General features: G+C 36.2%; 1 protein-coding gene across 1 annotated transcript in view; it reads right to left on the reverse strand.

Annotated features, from left to right (window-relative positions):
• Window positions 1–16,119, reverse strand: part of NETO1 (neuropilin and tolloid like 1) — a 107,041-nt gene extending 90,922 nt beyond the window's left edge. The window contains exons 1-3 of the mRNA XM_058178197.1: window positions 15,966–16,119; window positions 7,165–7,218; window positions 2,801–2,938 (exon numbers count right to left, since the gene is read on the reverse strand). Of these exons, the coding sequence (XP_058034180.1) occupies window positions 2,801–2,938; window positions 7,165–7,218; window positions 15,966–15,993 (220 nt within the window). The 5' untranslated portion in view covers window positions 15,994–16,119. The remainder of the gene's footprint in view (window positions 1–2,800; window positions 2,939–7,164; window positions 7,219–15,965) is intronic.
• Window positions 16,120–16,725: the final 606 nt, after the last annotated feature.

Raw genomic sequence — 16,725 nt, forward strand, 5'->3', positions numbered from 1 at the left:
ACCAGCCTGTAATTTCATGTAGCTGACAGCTGAAGCTAAGCAAAAAAAAAAAAAATCTATTTCATTTTAACAGAAAGGCTAGAAATGAAAGATTGATCTAAACATCTTTCCTGCATAACTGGGAGCCTGTATAACACAAATGGATTGGAATAATTCTTGATATCTCCCATTAGTCAGCAGTGAGCAACCTAATAAAAGGAATTTATAATTTAAAATACTTCATTGCTAAATGAATCTCAAAATCTAAAACGGCAATAAACATCCATTTGACACAATTTAGATTAGCTACAATGGACAGAATTAAATTCTCCTTTTTTTTTTTTTGCAACAGTCTGAAGTTAGAACCAAAGCTCTTTGATTTTTAATGCATTTTAAGCAAATGTTAAATTTTTATTCAGTATTACATGTGGGTATTACAGCAAAATTATATAGACTGCTACTAAACTTTGAACTGGTTAACAGTGAAAGATTAAAGTATTGGAAATACAATTAGGAGTTAAACTGAAATAAAGATAATTTTTCAGGAGCCCTATTTTCTTTATTCCCAAAATATTAAAAAAAGCATCCTAGACCAAGTTATTTCTTTATATTACACATTATTTCACATTGTATTAAAAAATGAAAACTTTTTTTAGAATGTATGATGTTATTGTAATATACTGCTGTCTTTATATAGATATGACTGAGAACAAAACACTAAATCACCACCAATATTTCAGCTAGGACTTTTAAAATTATTTATTTATTACTTTTTTAATTCTATATTTATTACTTCATACATAACTCAAGCTGGTAAACATACTCCCTCATCCTATTTCCCCACAACAACTCAGGCAGGTTGGACTGAGAGTGAGCAACTAGCCCAAAGTCAGCCAGCCAGCTTTCTGGCTAAGATGGAACTAGAACTCATAGCCTCAAAGCAGAGAATTAATGTATTTGTTATAAAGGGCTGAAGTTCTTTGGCTGAAGTTGTTCAAGCCCAACTACAGAAATAAAGGAGAGAATCAGTACTATTAAAAGGTGAATCCTAACCCTTTGTGAAAAATGTAATTTATGAATTACAACCATAGTGAATAAGATTTGTCCAATATACTTTGGAACAATTTTGTATCTTTTTCTAATAGTCAAGGTATCTACTTCCTAAAGAAATTCAGAACCTTTGCTAATAAAAAAATAAAAATATGTACATCTTCAAAGTTACTATATGGATAATGGAACTGACTGTATCCTACAGTTATAGTCCTTGACTTACAACCATTATTTAGTGACCACTCAAAGTTACAAGTTAAGACCCGTGGTGGCGGTCTTGGTTAGAATGCAGTATTGGAGCAGGCTAGAATGCAGTATTGCAGGCTAGAATGCAGTATTGCAGGCTAGAATGCAGTATTGCAGGCTAACACACTGCTCACTGCCAAGAGTTTGATCCTGACCGGCTCAAAGTTGACTCAGCCTTCCACCTTTCTGAGGTCAGTAAATTGAGGACCCAGATTGTTAGGGACAATATGCTGACTCTATAAACCGCTTAGAGAGGGCTGTAAAGCACAGTGAAGCAGTATATAAACCTAAGTGCTATTTCTATTGCTACAGTGCCACACTGAAAACTGACTTATGACTGGTTTTTATACTTACAACTGTTGCAGTATCCCTACAATCACACATTCGCAATTTGGGTGCTTGGTAACTGACATATATTTATGACAGTTGCACTGCTCAGGGGTGTCATGTGATCACCATTTATAACTTTCCCAGCTGGCTTCTGACAAGAAAAGTCAATGGGGAAAACCAGATTTACTTAACAACCTCATGAGCCACCTAACAACTGCAAAGTGACTCATTGAACCATGGCAAAAAAAGGACATAAAATGGGCCATAACTCACTTAATAACGCTGTTGTTAGCAATAGAAGTTTTGGGCTGAAATTTTGGGCTCAGGAACTACCTGTAACAATTATCAAATATATACTTTTTTAAAAAATGTAATTGAACAATAGGAGCCAAACTAATCTTTGTTTCAAATAAAGTTTATTTCTCCCTTTATATGTGAGAAGAATGAAGTAAATAATTTATCATTTAAGTAAATAATTTTATATATGTGTATTTAGATCAGCAAACCTCCATCATGATGTCCACAAAAGTAAAAGAATAAGTACTGTAAAAACATGATTTTCTGCTAATTATATATATTAATTATATATAGCTTCCAATCTATTAGGGGCCTCTATTTTGTAATGAAATCAGTATAAGGAGTTTAAAGCTGTCTATGTAGGGAAAAATAATGCTACGTATCACATTTTAAAAAATACTTTAAATGTTTTAGCAACCCTGGAACTATCTAATGTGAACATCATGCAAACATATTTCTTACAAAGAACGATTTGGCTACAACTTTCTTGATACACTTTGTGACTGACCTGGATTTGCTGCCAATAATTCTGAAATATTGCCAAAAGTCTAACCATATTATGAAACATCCCATTTCTTATAACGCAAAAACAACCACAAAAAATTAGAGTGATGTGTAACAGCATTAATCTTATTGTCAAATTACTGAGTCTAAAAATGGAAGAGAATGCTTTCTATTTGATTATCAGCTTGCAAGCTTCTGCAGAGTCTTTCAGAAACATATGCATTTTCTATGAATAAAAATTTTTCGTACGATGTCCCTCTCCAAAAATGAACATTTATACATTCTTACTAGATAGATTAAGCTCTTGTTTTTGAGCTTATTAAACTCGGTTAAGTTTAATAATCATAAGTAGAACAATTAAAAGAGAGAGAGAGAAAGGAATGTCTTAGATTACCTTCTATAATATAGATACATTCTCTGTCAGGAGGATATTTGTTGGGGTAATTCGGGGAAGTGAAAATACCTCCTTCTGCGTATTTTGTCCACACTCCACACTGAACTGTCTTTTGTCCTTCTGAACTGCTTTGCTTTTCTGGAAAAGAAGGAGAAAAAGGAAGATGAGATGATATGCAATCACTTGCTTTCACCTGTAATCTGCTACAACTTTCTACTTACACCATAGGATCAGGGTCTGTGTTTATTAATCCAACCTCAAAGATGAGATCTTCTTTTTGCATAGTTACACAAGAGGGAAGAAAATCCAAGTGTAAACTTTTGGAAATGCTTTGGGACATTAAACAGGAGTTTGTTAGTAGAGCCTGATAGGGCAGTCAAAATTATCCTGACTACCAGAAAGGGCACTTCAAAGGAAAATGGGGTACTTGGTGCTCTCTGAGCTTGGTTGTTTTCTTGCAGATGTTTCATTATGAAACTAGGTAACATCATCAGTGCTAGCACAGTGCCTATACACTGATGATGTTACCTAGTTTGGTAATGAAATGTCTCAAGAAAACCACCAAGCTCAGAGAGCACCAAGGACCCCTCAGTTTAACAAATATTTTCTTCTATAAAGCTATAAAGAAATACAAAATATCAAACAGAATTTTAAAACAATAACAACAATGGCAGAATCTGCAAGAACAGAACACAGCAGGATAGGATGCTATATAGTTATAGTCTTATTTTTCTGCCTGAAAATAACATAGCGTGTATGTATAACCAATGCAAAGTTATGATATTTCTAGAAAAAATAACTAATGATACTCTCACATATAACAAAGTATCAAGATTTCATCATACTCCAGAAACTCCATTGTACTGTATGTTAAAGAAGGAATTGCATTATAAATAAAAAAATGTATCTCTACCTATATACAATTCCCCCCCCCTCGCAAATAGCATGGCAACACAGCTGAAAGGATCTGATCTGATTACCAACCATCCAATCAGGAAAAGCTATGGATGACATTTTCCAAAATCAAATTAGAGAATGTTGTAATGGTAATGAGCAGATTTAATCACAATGTTATCTGGTAAGATGCAATTGCTACATATGGATTTCCAGGAAATTCCTGTTTGATTTTGGTTACAAGATTTTATAAAAAGAGGAAAGCAATTGGACTTCTTTGATTTGATGTAATGTGATTTAACCAATAGGAAAAAAAGTTAGTAATATGAAAGGATTTATTGGAGGAGGCAACCATATGATGGTAGAGTATGTGACTTAAGAAATATAAAAACAAGTGAAAAAAATATTCCTTGGGCTGCAAGGAAAGGTGATTTGAATAAACTCAGAACAATGATAATAGACTGTTCTTGCATGAAAAATTAATAGAGTAAAAGTTTGATATTAATGGAAGTTTCTAAAAAAGGAAATATTAAATATGCAATCATAAAAAAATCCAATTAGAAAGGAAAAGGGGAAATAAAGGAAGTCCATGCAGCTGCACAAAAAGCTCATAAGCAATCAAAAAAATGAGAAAGGACACATATAGAAGGGACAGGAAAGACTAATTATGAAAGAAGGGCAGATACAAGAAACCCAGAATTGCAAAGATTAAAAGTGATGGCCAGAAAAAGTTGTCTTTACATACAAGCAATTAAAAAAGGAGCAGAAAACTGATTGTGTAGGAAACTGACAAATTGTTCAGAGGTAATGTAATTTTTTTTCCTCAGAAAAGGATCTGTTTCTATTAAGCAAGCATGATGAGGTGGTTGCAGGGGCAGGCCAAAAACTTCAAAATGACAGAAAAAATCTCAGGGAGTATCTAAGAACTTTTCAATGAAGTTCATTTCTTTTGTTACTTCCTAGGCGCTGAAGGAATCTTGCTCATAAGATTCTCAGACTGCATTTTGAATTTAGGAAAACCTGCAAAACATGAAATGTCAGAAGCCAAAGAAAGGAAAAAGAAATTATCCCTGTCTTCAAAAAGAGTGAAACAGAGAAGATCCGGGATATTGGTAGATCTGTAAATTTTATGTCAGTAGGGTTGGAAAACTCTGCGGCACATAATTCTTAGAAATTGTACAGGAAACATGGACTGTCAAAAATAAAGCCTATCAGGTTAAAGCTGAGGACATAATATATCTTTAATTCAATAAAACATTTTATAAAGTACCTAACAATACTCTGACTAATAAGCTAGTTAACTCCGTTATGTGTGGCAATAGTACTAGATAAATTAAAGTAAAGGTAAAGGTTCCCCTCGCACATACGTGCTAGTCGTTGCACTCTAGGGGGCGGTGCTTATCTCCATTTCAAAGCCGAAGAGCCAGCGCTGTCCGAAGACATCTCCATGGTCATGTGGCTGGCATGACTCAACGCCAAAGGCACACGGAACGCTCTTACCTTCCCACCAAAGGTGGTCCCTATTTTTTCTACTTGCATTTTTACGTGCTTTCGAAACTGCTAGGTTGGCAAAAGCTGGGACAAGTAACAGGAGTTCACCCCGTTACACGGCAGCACTAGGGATTCGAACCGCTGAGCTGCCAAACTTTCAATCGACAAGCTCAACATCCTAGCCACCACGTCCCACTAGATAAATTACATATAGGCAAAAAAAGGACTCAAAATATGCTCAGGCAAAAGTATTGAAAGTAATTTATACCTCCTAGTTTCTTGCTGTAATCCATATCTGTAGACTGGAAGGAGGATGAGTTTACTTACTCTCAAGCTTTATACAAGTGGTCCTTGAGTTATGACCGCTCATTCAATGACCATTCAAACTTGTGACAGCACTGAACACAAGGGGGACTTATCTTTGAAGTTCTGGCTGTCACACCATCCCCAGGTGATGTAATTGTGATCTGAGCCTTCAACACCAACCTCATGGGTTATGTCTCAATTTCTGACATTACTTGCCAGTTTCCCACAAGCAAAGCCAACAAAGAAGCTGGCAGGAAATTTCGTTTACATGAAGTCCTTGCTTAATGATGGCAACCAGATGCTGGGACTTTTGTCGCTAGGTGGTGAAGTCAAATGACTCACACTTACTAATGGATCACTTAGCAACAGCAGTCCTAGTTCTAATTGCTGTTGCATTCTGAAGACAACCTATAGCTATTTACTTATTAAGAAGTTTTTTGGGCTGAGATAGAAATTTGACTAGCTGTATTTCATAGACCTATAAATTATATCAGATTAGAATTACATTGGATATTTAGGATTCCAAATGTACTAAAATAGCATCAAACATGTAAATTATTTTTTTTCTATTACATGTTAAGAAAGCTTCAAATCCGTGTTATGTTTGCCATTTTTAATTCTGTCAGAATCATTTTTCAGCAATTCTATATCTTTAGGAATCCATCTTTTAGATGAGCTGATAGGCAATACTGGATGCATAGTAATTAATAGTTAAAGTTGCCTGTGTTCACATATCACATTAATCCAGAATATGGTAGGGTTACTTTTCTTTGTGATTTGTAAACCCAGACTTTGTAAAAGTAGGCTTTATAGCTGAACATATCTTTTAAACCAGTCAGTTGTTTCCTCCATAAACTTTGGTGGAACAAGATTTGGCTCAGTTAAATTTGTGAATCAGATCAGAAAATTCTTGTTACTATTACTTTATATTCCAGTTGACTACTAATAAGCACTTTTTTTAAAAAAAAGTTATCTGTGAGTTAGGAATTTCATTTGTATTCTTAGCGAGAAAGGAACTGTTGGAGATGAAATGCTTGTTTTGCATTTGAAAGTAGCAGCAGCACCTGTTCATTCATATTTCCAAGCCAAGAAGCATAAATGTTTGCAATGTCACCAATCCATCTTTTTACAGAAATGTCTGCAAGCAAATATCCAAGCTCAGACAGTACCAAAGACTACATAGCTGAACCATAAGCTTCAAATATTCTCTTCTATTGGTACTAGATCACTTTCTATGACTTCTGAGCTTGAAATTCATTGATTCCATAAATGTAATCATTCGTTTCTAAATTTACCAACTATAATATAATTGTTGGCCAGGATGTGATTGAAATGTTACTCTTATTTTAGGATCCAATCTTATTTTACCTGTTTTGGCCTCCTGATTCAAACAGAAATATGCTAGACCTGCAACTGCATTAAAATTCAGAAAATTTATTCATTAATTTTTGGTTAACATGTTTCAGTGCTGATCTACATTTGGAAATAAGACATGTGTTTTCAATATTAAATGTCACAGTCTGCTTTATTTTAAACTATTTTAAACCTGTTCAGAACACTAAGCACTACAATCCCCCCTTACTAAATTGTTTGAGAGAAACATGAATCATTTTAAGTTTTAAACATTTTTAAACAAAACCAGTTCATAGGATTATTTTCTTCTAAAAACATACCTGCTCCTTTTTTTGTTGCCCCAATCCAGTGTAGGATGATAAAACTTGCTACAACTGGAAAAGAAAAACATATTAGTTGAAATGAGAAATTAGTTAGGGCTATTTCTATCGTTAACTTTAACCCAAAGTAGGAAATGCTAAAGAAAGAACAAACAGTATATGTTGTTTGGCTGCATTTATTTTTTATAAGAACATAGTAATTCTAAACAGACTGGCTACATATTGATAGTAAAAGCCACACAGCAACAGGAATAAATGGACTTATCTTTTAAGCATGAAACATTTTGATACATGAATGCTCAGAATTTAGTAAAAGATACATTGAGGAGACACCATTTAAATACTGTATATAGCCAGAGCTGCAATCCTATGCTATTTTCATGGAATAAGTCTCAAGAAAATCAGTGGAACTTACTTCTGCATAAATCTACCATACAGATTTGAAAGGAAAAAAAACTGGAAGATATTTTATGAGCTTTTCGTATTAACTATGTCAGTTATGTGCACACCAGATAGTTATAGTAATTATAGTTATGGTTATAGTTAGTGATAGATGACATTTAACTAGCCACAGGAATATTGAATAATAGTATATTGTTGGACAGCCAGGCAATCTGTCCTCCCTCAGATGTTTCTGCTATACAATTCTCAGCCATCTGATACCACTGATAAAAGTTGACCAGACTGTTGAGAGCATAAGCACCTGCAGCAAACCAAGTCTGTGTCAAACTGACAACACACAAACAATGATATAATGAGACAAACTCCATTTTTACAAGTTTTCATTCCAATATCTGACACAAGTAAACCAGTTGCATTATTGCCATCATGATTCCATCAACTGTTATGGCCATGTAGCCCAACACATTTTGGATAATCTCACTCAAATCTTGTCAAGATTACAAAATGAGGGCCAAGTTCTAAGATGGCAGAGGTAATGTCTTGGAATGTTGTGTGGGAGGTTTATGAGGCTATGTATCTAAAAGCAGTAGATAGGGCTTCCTGTGAGACCATCTCCACCATCTGAAGATTTCATCCCTATTTCTCCAAGCTGGCAAAATCTTCCAAGGAGGAGACAGGGACCTGACTCTAGGGAATAATCAATACCTCACTGTAGGGATGGGAGATAACAGCTGTTTTTATAAAGGCAATGGTTTGCCTTCTGCTCTGGACTCAGTAAATTAGGACCACTAAGACCTTTTCTTCAATCTCCCTTTTGGAAGAAGATTGTAAGAAGCTGATGGAGCATCAGTTACAGAGAACTCTGGAAGAAATTATCTGGACCCCATGAAATATGAAACCAAGCTGTTATGGGACATGACTCATTATGGCAAATCTTGGATGATGTTCCTATCCAATATCACAATATATTTGTCCTGCAGAAAATCTGAGTAGCTCTCCATGGTACTTCTAGGCTATCAGCAGTAGTTAGCAGTAGGAAGACACCATTTTACTTAAGAGTAGTTCCAATCTAGTTGGGGGCTATAAGAAAGAGATTGTTCCATGAGGCACTTCAGTATAGGGATAACCCTCTCCTCCATTTTATTCAACATTTGCTTTATATTAGACTATCCTTGAAGACTATCTAGAAGACTCAGTTGGTACAGAATTCTGCTTTCCAGTTGATACAATTCACTATTACCTCTCCTACAAATATCTATGACTGGAAGTTGCAATCTAATAATAACTGGAGTCCTAATACTGAGCTTTCCAAGCTAGCATGTTATCAGTTGATTTAAAATCTTAATGTAGACTTCAGTCTTATTCTCCAGTGTTATCTGTCTTTAATATTGTTTTTTAAAAAACAAATATTTTTAGATAGTTTGGCTAGTCTCATAATGACAAAACATTCTGAATATCTGGGAGGACACTTTAAGTCCTTCAAAATCCACTCCTTGGCACAATCAGGTAACTTGAAGATCTAATGTGACTTGGTCTGTTGGGCATGTATGTTGTCTCATATGTACTGCTGCTTACAAGTGAAGTTTCCCTTTGAATGTTTGCACAGCATTTTCAACTCTTTTAAGTTCTGTTGAAACTATTTTGGCAAATTAGCTATTTTGTACATTAACTACCAATTCAGAAATTGTTTAATTTTCCACTGAAATAAATCAACAGTACTAGTAACAATAATTTCACATACCTGGCCCTTTCTAATTATTTTACACTGGCTATTAAGCATCTGTACTACCTTCATTTTCTTCTGCTCTGAAGTCAGATTAATGCATAAGGGTAAATTGTTTTGCATCCAGCCTTCTGAACTAGACTTAACTATAAATGGAAAGTTAATGTTTCTTGTTTTCTCTGTTTCCTTACTCTCACCTAGTAGTACTCAGAGTTTTGAAGCTCAGATCTGGTAGCCCTATAATGAACATACACTTAGAAGAAATCAAGTTGAGGTAGGAAGCTAGCAAAGCTTAGGAAAGACAATACTTGATAAGGGGAACAAGTAATGGTTGCATAAGCACCATTTCTGTAGACTGGTATGTCTTTTGATATTATATTCAAAGAGTCGTTTGCACCAAATAGCTGCTTACTGAGTATCATTTGCATTAGAATATACAATGTACAAATGATACTTGCATTCTTTGTATATAGAAGGATTGTCTGTATGTTCTTCAAAGATGAACTTATTTATTTTATTTATTTTGTCACACAGTATATATAAGCATAAGCATGAAATAACTATACAATATATAAGCATATATATAAGTATGAGTATGTAATGACTATATTAATTGGATATAACGAAAGGAAACAATAGGACAGGAACGGTAGGCACGCTTGTGCTCTTATGCACGCCCCTTACAGACCTCTTCAGAATGGGGTGAGGTCAATAGTAGACAGTTTTTGGTTGAAGCTTTGGGGATTTTGGGAAGAGACCACAGAGTCAGGTAGTGTATTCCAAGCATTAACAACTCTGTTACTGAAGTCATATTTTCTGCAATCAAGATTAACATTAAGCTTAAATCTATTGTGTGCTTGTGTATTGTTGCAATTGAAGCTGAAGTAGTCTTTGACAGGAAGGACATTGTAATAGATGATTCGATGAGTTAAACTCAGGTCATGTCGAAGGCGGCGAGTTCTAAATTTTCTGAACCCAGGATTTCAAATCTGGTGGCATAAGGTACTTTGTTGGTTACAGAGGAGTGGAGAACTCTTCTTGTAAAATATTTCTGGACACGTTCAATTGTATCGATGTCAGAAATGTGGTATGGGTTCCAGACAGTTTATCTGTATTCAAGAATTGGTCTAGCGAATGTTTTATATGCTCTGGTTAGTAGTGTAGTGTTTTTGGAGAAGAAGCTATGCAAGATTAGGTTTACAACTCTTAAGGCCTTTTTGTTGCAGTGAATGGGAGTTACTAAGCTACAAGCTATTACAATTTGAAATGCAAGTGCTGTAAAGTTGCCCATTTACCAATATGTATTTTACGTGAAAAGAAATGTTAAATTTTATCCTTATTGAAAGCACTATTGCATGCCATTTGCATTTTAAAACAGAGCTTCAATTATTGAGAACCAATGCCAGCTTTGGTTTGAGCGCTTTAAAAACTGGTCATTCATACAAAGCATTCATTATAGTTTCCTACAATCATAATTTGTAATAATCCCATGAATGGATTAACTCTTTCTATAGTTTGCATTTTGGTATTTAGTATTTCTTCAAGGTCATCCAATGAATGAATTTAATAAATAGCCCTTTGAATTCTCTTTCATCCAGCTAGTAGGCTTTTGAATACCATTAAGGAATACTTGTCTTAAAAGTTTCTGTGTTGTTGCATTCCATTTTCTGCAGGCACCAAGAAACATTATTTCATATATTTACAGCAGAATCAAGCTGGGTATTTAGAAAATTAGGTGAATAATAATAATGCACCTATTCAGTTCTAACATCTAGAGTCCACTGACATTGTTACACCAACTCTGTTGTGTCTTCATTGAGCATAATTTTCTCCTTTCCCCATTTATACAGGTATGCCAATCAAGAAATATGTGCACTTAGTACAAAATACGGTATATGCTGCTAAAGTTCAAAACTTATATCTAATGATCTGTACATCTTAGGATCATAGCATTTTTTATTTTTGATGCATGCAAGCTACTTAAAAGCAATAATTTAAGAAAATCCTAGAGAAAAATAACTTGCAGAATTTCTTCCCCTATGTATCCATTAGTGGCTTCATAGAATTAGCTGCCCCATAACTATTGGGAACTTAAATGTATCATTTATGAATTTTCTTTAGTTACAATCTTAGAATCCCATTACCACTTTTTCCTAGATTTTCGTCTCAGGGTGTCTTGCAACAGGTCAGCAAACATTATTTAAAAACCACTAAGAAAAAGGAGGATAAAGCAATATTCAGATAGCAAAAGCACTTAGACTTATATACCACTTCATAGTGCTTTACAACCCTCTCTAAGTGGTTTACTGAGTCAGCATATTGCCCCCAACAATCTGGGACATTTTACCGACCTCGGAAGGATAGAAGGGTGAGTCAACCAGATCTTATATAATTGATTCTGTATGGCCATAGTAGGCACTTCACTAATTCCATTAGCATTTACAAATATTTGTCATTGGAAACTTGTTACATTGATTCACTTTCCACTAGTAATTGTTACGAATAAGGCTGAATTGAAACTTGATAGTACTATAAAACTTACAAATTCCTCCATTTGTAATATTAAAAGATAAATCACTAAGAAGAGAGGATCAACGTATTCTCCAAAGCACTTTAGGACATGACAAGGAGTACTAGATGAAACTTGTCAAGAGGACAACCAACCTAGAACTAAGGAGAAATTTCCTGTCAGTGAGAACAATTAATCAGTGGAATGGCTTGCCTTCAGAAGTTGTGGTTGCTCCATCACTGGAAGTGTTTAAGAAGAGATGGACAGTCATTTGGTATAATCTCTTCCTTGGACAAGCGGCTGGACTAGAACACCTCCAATGTCCCTTCTGAACTGTTTCAAAGATACGTTGCTTTGGTTCTGAAGAAGTCCTGAGGCCTGACAGATAGTCCCTTAACTAGCTACTCTTCACATTTTTCCTAAAACCACTGTGGATACTTCTAGGATTCTAACAATTTCTGTCTTGCTATCTTATACTCTAAAGCTTCAAATTTCCTTGCCTTCTAATAGTAGCATAACATCTGAAGTAGTTTTCTATTTTAAAACAGACTTAGTTTATGCTTGGTCAATTCTGGTCTACATAAGGTCCTCAGTAATTTTTAATATTACCTGCTATCTTGTTATTTTATTTATTATCCTCCTCTTAAAGTGATGGAATCACAGCATTTTGCCATGCACAGTTCTTGGGCTTTTAATTCTGCTTCATAATCCTACCTTGGTATTGTAAGAGTTATAAAAAGATAATAAACCGTGCAGATAAGAAATGCCTGTACACAGATACCACTTCCAGCCTGTTGCCAAATGTGGTTTGGAGAACAAAAGGATTTTCCATTGTATTCTAGGATTAAGACAATGTATGAATAAACTAGAGAAATAATCACTATTGTTACTATTCTTGGACTGGAACACCAGAGTTCTAAAATCTGTTTCCCCGTAGTGGCCATTGGTTGACTTTACAACCTGACCGTGTGAGTTTGATACTCACAAGTTTGAAGCCCAGCCAACGTCAAGCTATTCCTTGAGCTTTTAGCCTCATATTGTGGCATTGCCCATATGTGCCCAAATCAATGTACATAGCTTGTTAGCGGTTAAAGAACTTAGTTGAGAACATGATATTCTGAGTTAAATATTGTTTACCGGTATTTTATATTTCATAACACCAACATAACCCACTTTCCTTTGAAACAAAAGTTTTGTTTTGGAAGTCAGCAATATATTCTGAGACAAACACCACTGTATAATAAATTGATTGAACAAAAAGGTTTCTGTCCTGTCAAAAATGTATTTAGTAAGAAATACTGTGAAGAGAAACTCTGCTATTAACTAAATGCATTATTCATCTTGGATTTCCAAAACACTTTAAAGAAATTTCAGGCTTTTGGAATTATATCAGTACATTTAAGAAACAGAGGAAGGAGAAAAATTGTGTAGTTAGATAGAGGCTGTAGGGGAGGGAATATATACTTGAAGTCTATTGTTGTCATTTTATTTTCTTGTTCCTAAACAATAGCTGCCACCATGGAATATACTAAGTATTTAAATTTTATTTTTAAATAGGCAGACTGAGCATATGATATTTCCACAATTCCAAAACAAGAAAGAGAAAACCATGATTTATATGTTGTTCTTTCAAAGACAGATTCTGACATTTATACTATGAACTGGGGGACTTCAAACAGAGAACTATTACCAATCAAAAGTCATTGAGTTTTCCTACTCCCTTCTGCTTCTCTCTCTTTAGTGAATGATTTGTGGCAAGAAAAGGAAGGAAGTTGAGATGAGAAAGGAAAGTCACAAACAAAAATTCTATAATTATAAACCAGAAATCTTATCTGGAAACATCCTTATTGAAACTCAAGCTACTTTCTGAAAATAATCATAAACAATATTAAAATATGCATCCCTCTATACTAAAGTAGGAAACCAGTGGTTTTTCATGCCTAACTCCATTCACTGATATGAATCAAATTGACACTGTAAACCATGTAGTCAACCTGTTACATTCTTAATGTTTTGAAACCTGATCAGCAATAAGCATTATGGATTTGTAGTCCAAAACATCCAGAGAATATCTGTTTGCCTACTTTAATGGATATTTAGATGAAGGTTTATGTTTGTATAGTGAAAGACCATTCAGTGTATATAAATGACATAAGATTTGTTTAGATGTTCATAAGAAAAGCTGATGAGTACTTTACTATTGAATCATGTACTATATATTCATAATCATACCATAATATTCTTTGCAGGTTTATGTTGCAGAATGTTCTACCATATTTATTCCAAAGTTAACAGAATTTAACCCAAATTCCTGACTTAGAATTACTGAAATAACTATAATAATTCAAAACCAGGAAGATATTCCTCAGCTTCATCTACTTCTGAAAAAAATGGACATAGTAATAACCCATACACTTTATATGACTATTGATATGATATAAATTAAAAGATATGGACACACCCCATTAAATTTAATGGCAGAATTATTTAATAGTAATCAAATGAGCTTAATATTGTTTAATGTATGAATCTATTTGCACATTATTGGAGAAATTATGCATCTTATTAGCTACTGAGCACTTGAATATTAACCAGATGATTTTAACTACAAATAACTTTTTAAATTAAATTATTCACTTGACTAGAAATGAATTAATGCTAAATCCCTTTTCCTTTCATCTGATTATTTTCTATGACCTCCATCAAATAAATAGGATAGGAGAAAAGGAACATTTTATCTACTACCATCCTGACTCAAAAAAAATCCATTCACTATACTTTGAAAGAAAGCAGTTTTCTTTTAAAGCCAAAATTAAGAATAGTACTGTCTCCATTTTCACATCCCATTAAGCTTTTTGATTCACAGCCTCCTTCAAGATACTAATGCTTGTGTACACTGTATCCAGTCAGAACAGAAAAAAATAAGCTGAAAACCAATTTATCTAGGGCCCATCACTGACCCTTCAAAAGAAATTGATCTTTTTAATCAAATAAATCAGGTATTAGAGGCAGTTTTGTACTAGGTTTGCTGAGATGTCTATTATGCTTGAACATATTTAAATTCATTATTTAACCTCATTATTAAATTCATTATTTAAATAAAAATAATATTTCTGAATTTGTTTAGTAAATTGTTATGGAATTAGACATATAAGTACTATTAAATGAAAAAAAATTCTCCCAGTTCCACTAGTATTTGTGAAAGCATGTAGATTTATACATACGACTTGAGAATTTTAAATACTGAAAGAAACCTAAGGAAAACTGTAACTTTAAGATTTAAGAGTAATCTCCAGCCACTGACTTAAATGTAATAACAGGGCTTCCTGAAAGAGGAAGAACTACTCAAAACTCAGCAGCCTTTGTTTTAATCCTGAATAATGTCAGTAATTAATGAGTTTGGATTAATTTAGACAGCTGGCTCCAGGGACGGATATTTGCCATTCATTCGGTGAAAATCTCATCCTCAAGCCTACCTGGGACTCAAATCTACATACACAACCTGGAACTGAAGATGAGGAGAAGGGACACAGAGCCATTCTGATTTTGAACCTGGTTACCCAGAAGTAAGTTCCAGTGAATTTCAGAGAACCGGATTCCCAACGAGAGCAAATAACAGGCTGAAGCGCCCCCCCCCACCCGCCACCCCACCGGAATTGGCCAAATTCCAGAATGTACCGACTTCTGCGCGGTTTTAAAATCTCTGCTGGCTTAACTGTTATAAGGGTTTTTTAAAAAAAAAAAAGTGAAGAGAGTTTTAGCGGGCAAGGTCTCCCGGTCCCTTCCGCCCTTCTCCCCTTCCACATATGGGTTTGTGGGGCAGATTTGCCCCCAACTGGATTCTCCTAGACTAGATCGCAAGCCGGATCTACGAGCGAGGAGTTTCCTCACGGCGATAGTTCAAGGTTTCAGGGTGTCCGGTCCCTCGTTTCGCGATTCCGTGGGGGGAGGGGGGAGGGGGAAGCGCCTGAGGCGGCGGCAGGGGAAAGATTTACACCTACGCCATTCACATTTTTTTCCGCAACTGATCTCCTTCTCCTAGTTTGCAACAACCTTTCGCCGGAGGGAGGGGGGAAGGAGGAGGGAGAAGGGGTTGGCCGACGCAAGTGCCCGGCAGAGCGCGTTCAAGTCTCAATCCAAGGCGGGCGCGGGGGAAGCGGTACTCACTGTGAAACAAGCTGCGTCCATGGATCATGTCTGTTCCTTACACAAGGGGCTTCGCTCTCCACTAATTCCATCTAGAGACGGGAGGGCTTCCACGGTGGAGAGCCGAGCAGCCGGGAGCCCACGCGCGCGGCACACGCTCAGCCCAGAAGCTCGACGTCCCCCTCTGCACTCGCTCGCGCTCTCGCCCCGCCGTTTGGCAAGGAGCGACCATTTCCACCGCTCGGCTCCAGAGCAGCCAGCTAGCAGCGGCCGCCGCAGCCGCCGGGAGTCTGCATAACCGGCCAAGAAAAGCGAGAGAGGAAGAAGAGACGCAAAAGCTCGACTCCGGGCGACGGCAAACGGCCGCCAACAGGGAGCTCCCAGGCTCCGGCGCGGGAGGGAGGCGGGCTTCTCTCCTCCCGCTTTAATCGCCAGTTTCCCACACAGCAACCAGTCTTTCGGAGAGAATTTGGAGGCCGAGCTCGTCCGGCCTTTTAGAGTTATTACGGCGCACAGAAGGGAAGAAGCCGGGTGGGCCTGTCATCGGTTCCCGGGTGGGACGAGGTGGGGTGAGGCCCCCAAAGTGGGAAGAAAAGGCTTCTCCGGGGAGCGGCGGGGGAGAAGGGGTGGAAAGAACAAGGGAAGGGGGCAGAGGGCAAAAATGGGCTCACCCTGTGGGGGATTTAGTCATCTTTGGGGGCCCGCCGCGCAATCCTTATTATTAAAGGCGAAGCCGTTTAAAGTCAGCTAAGCTCACGTCGCCCGCTTCGTGGCAGCACAT

This window comes from Ahaetulla prasina, chromosome 3, assembly GCF_028640845.1.
Source record: "Ahaetulla prasina isolate Xishuangbanna chromosome 3, ASM2864084v1, whole genome shotgun sequence".
Lineage (NCBI taxonomy): Eukaryota > Metazoa > Chordata > Lepidosauria > Squamata > Colubridae > Ahaetulla > Ahaetulla prasina.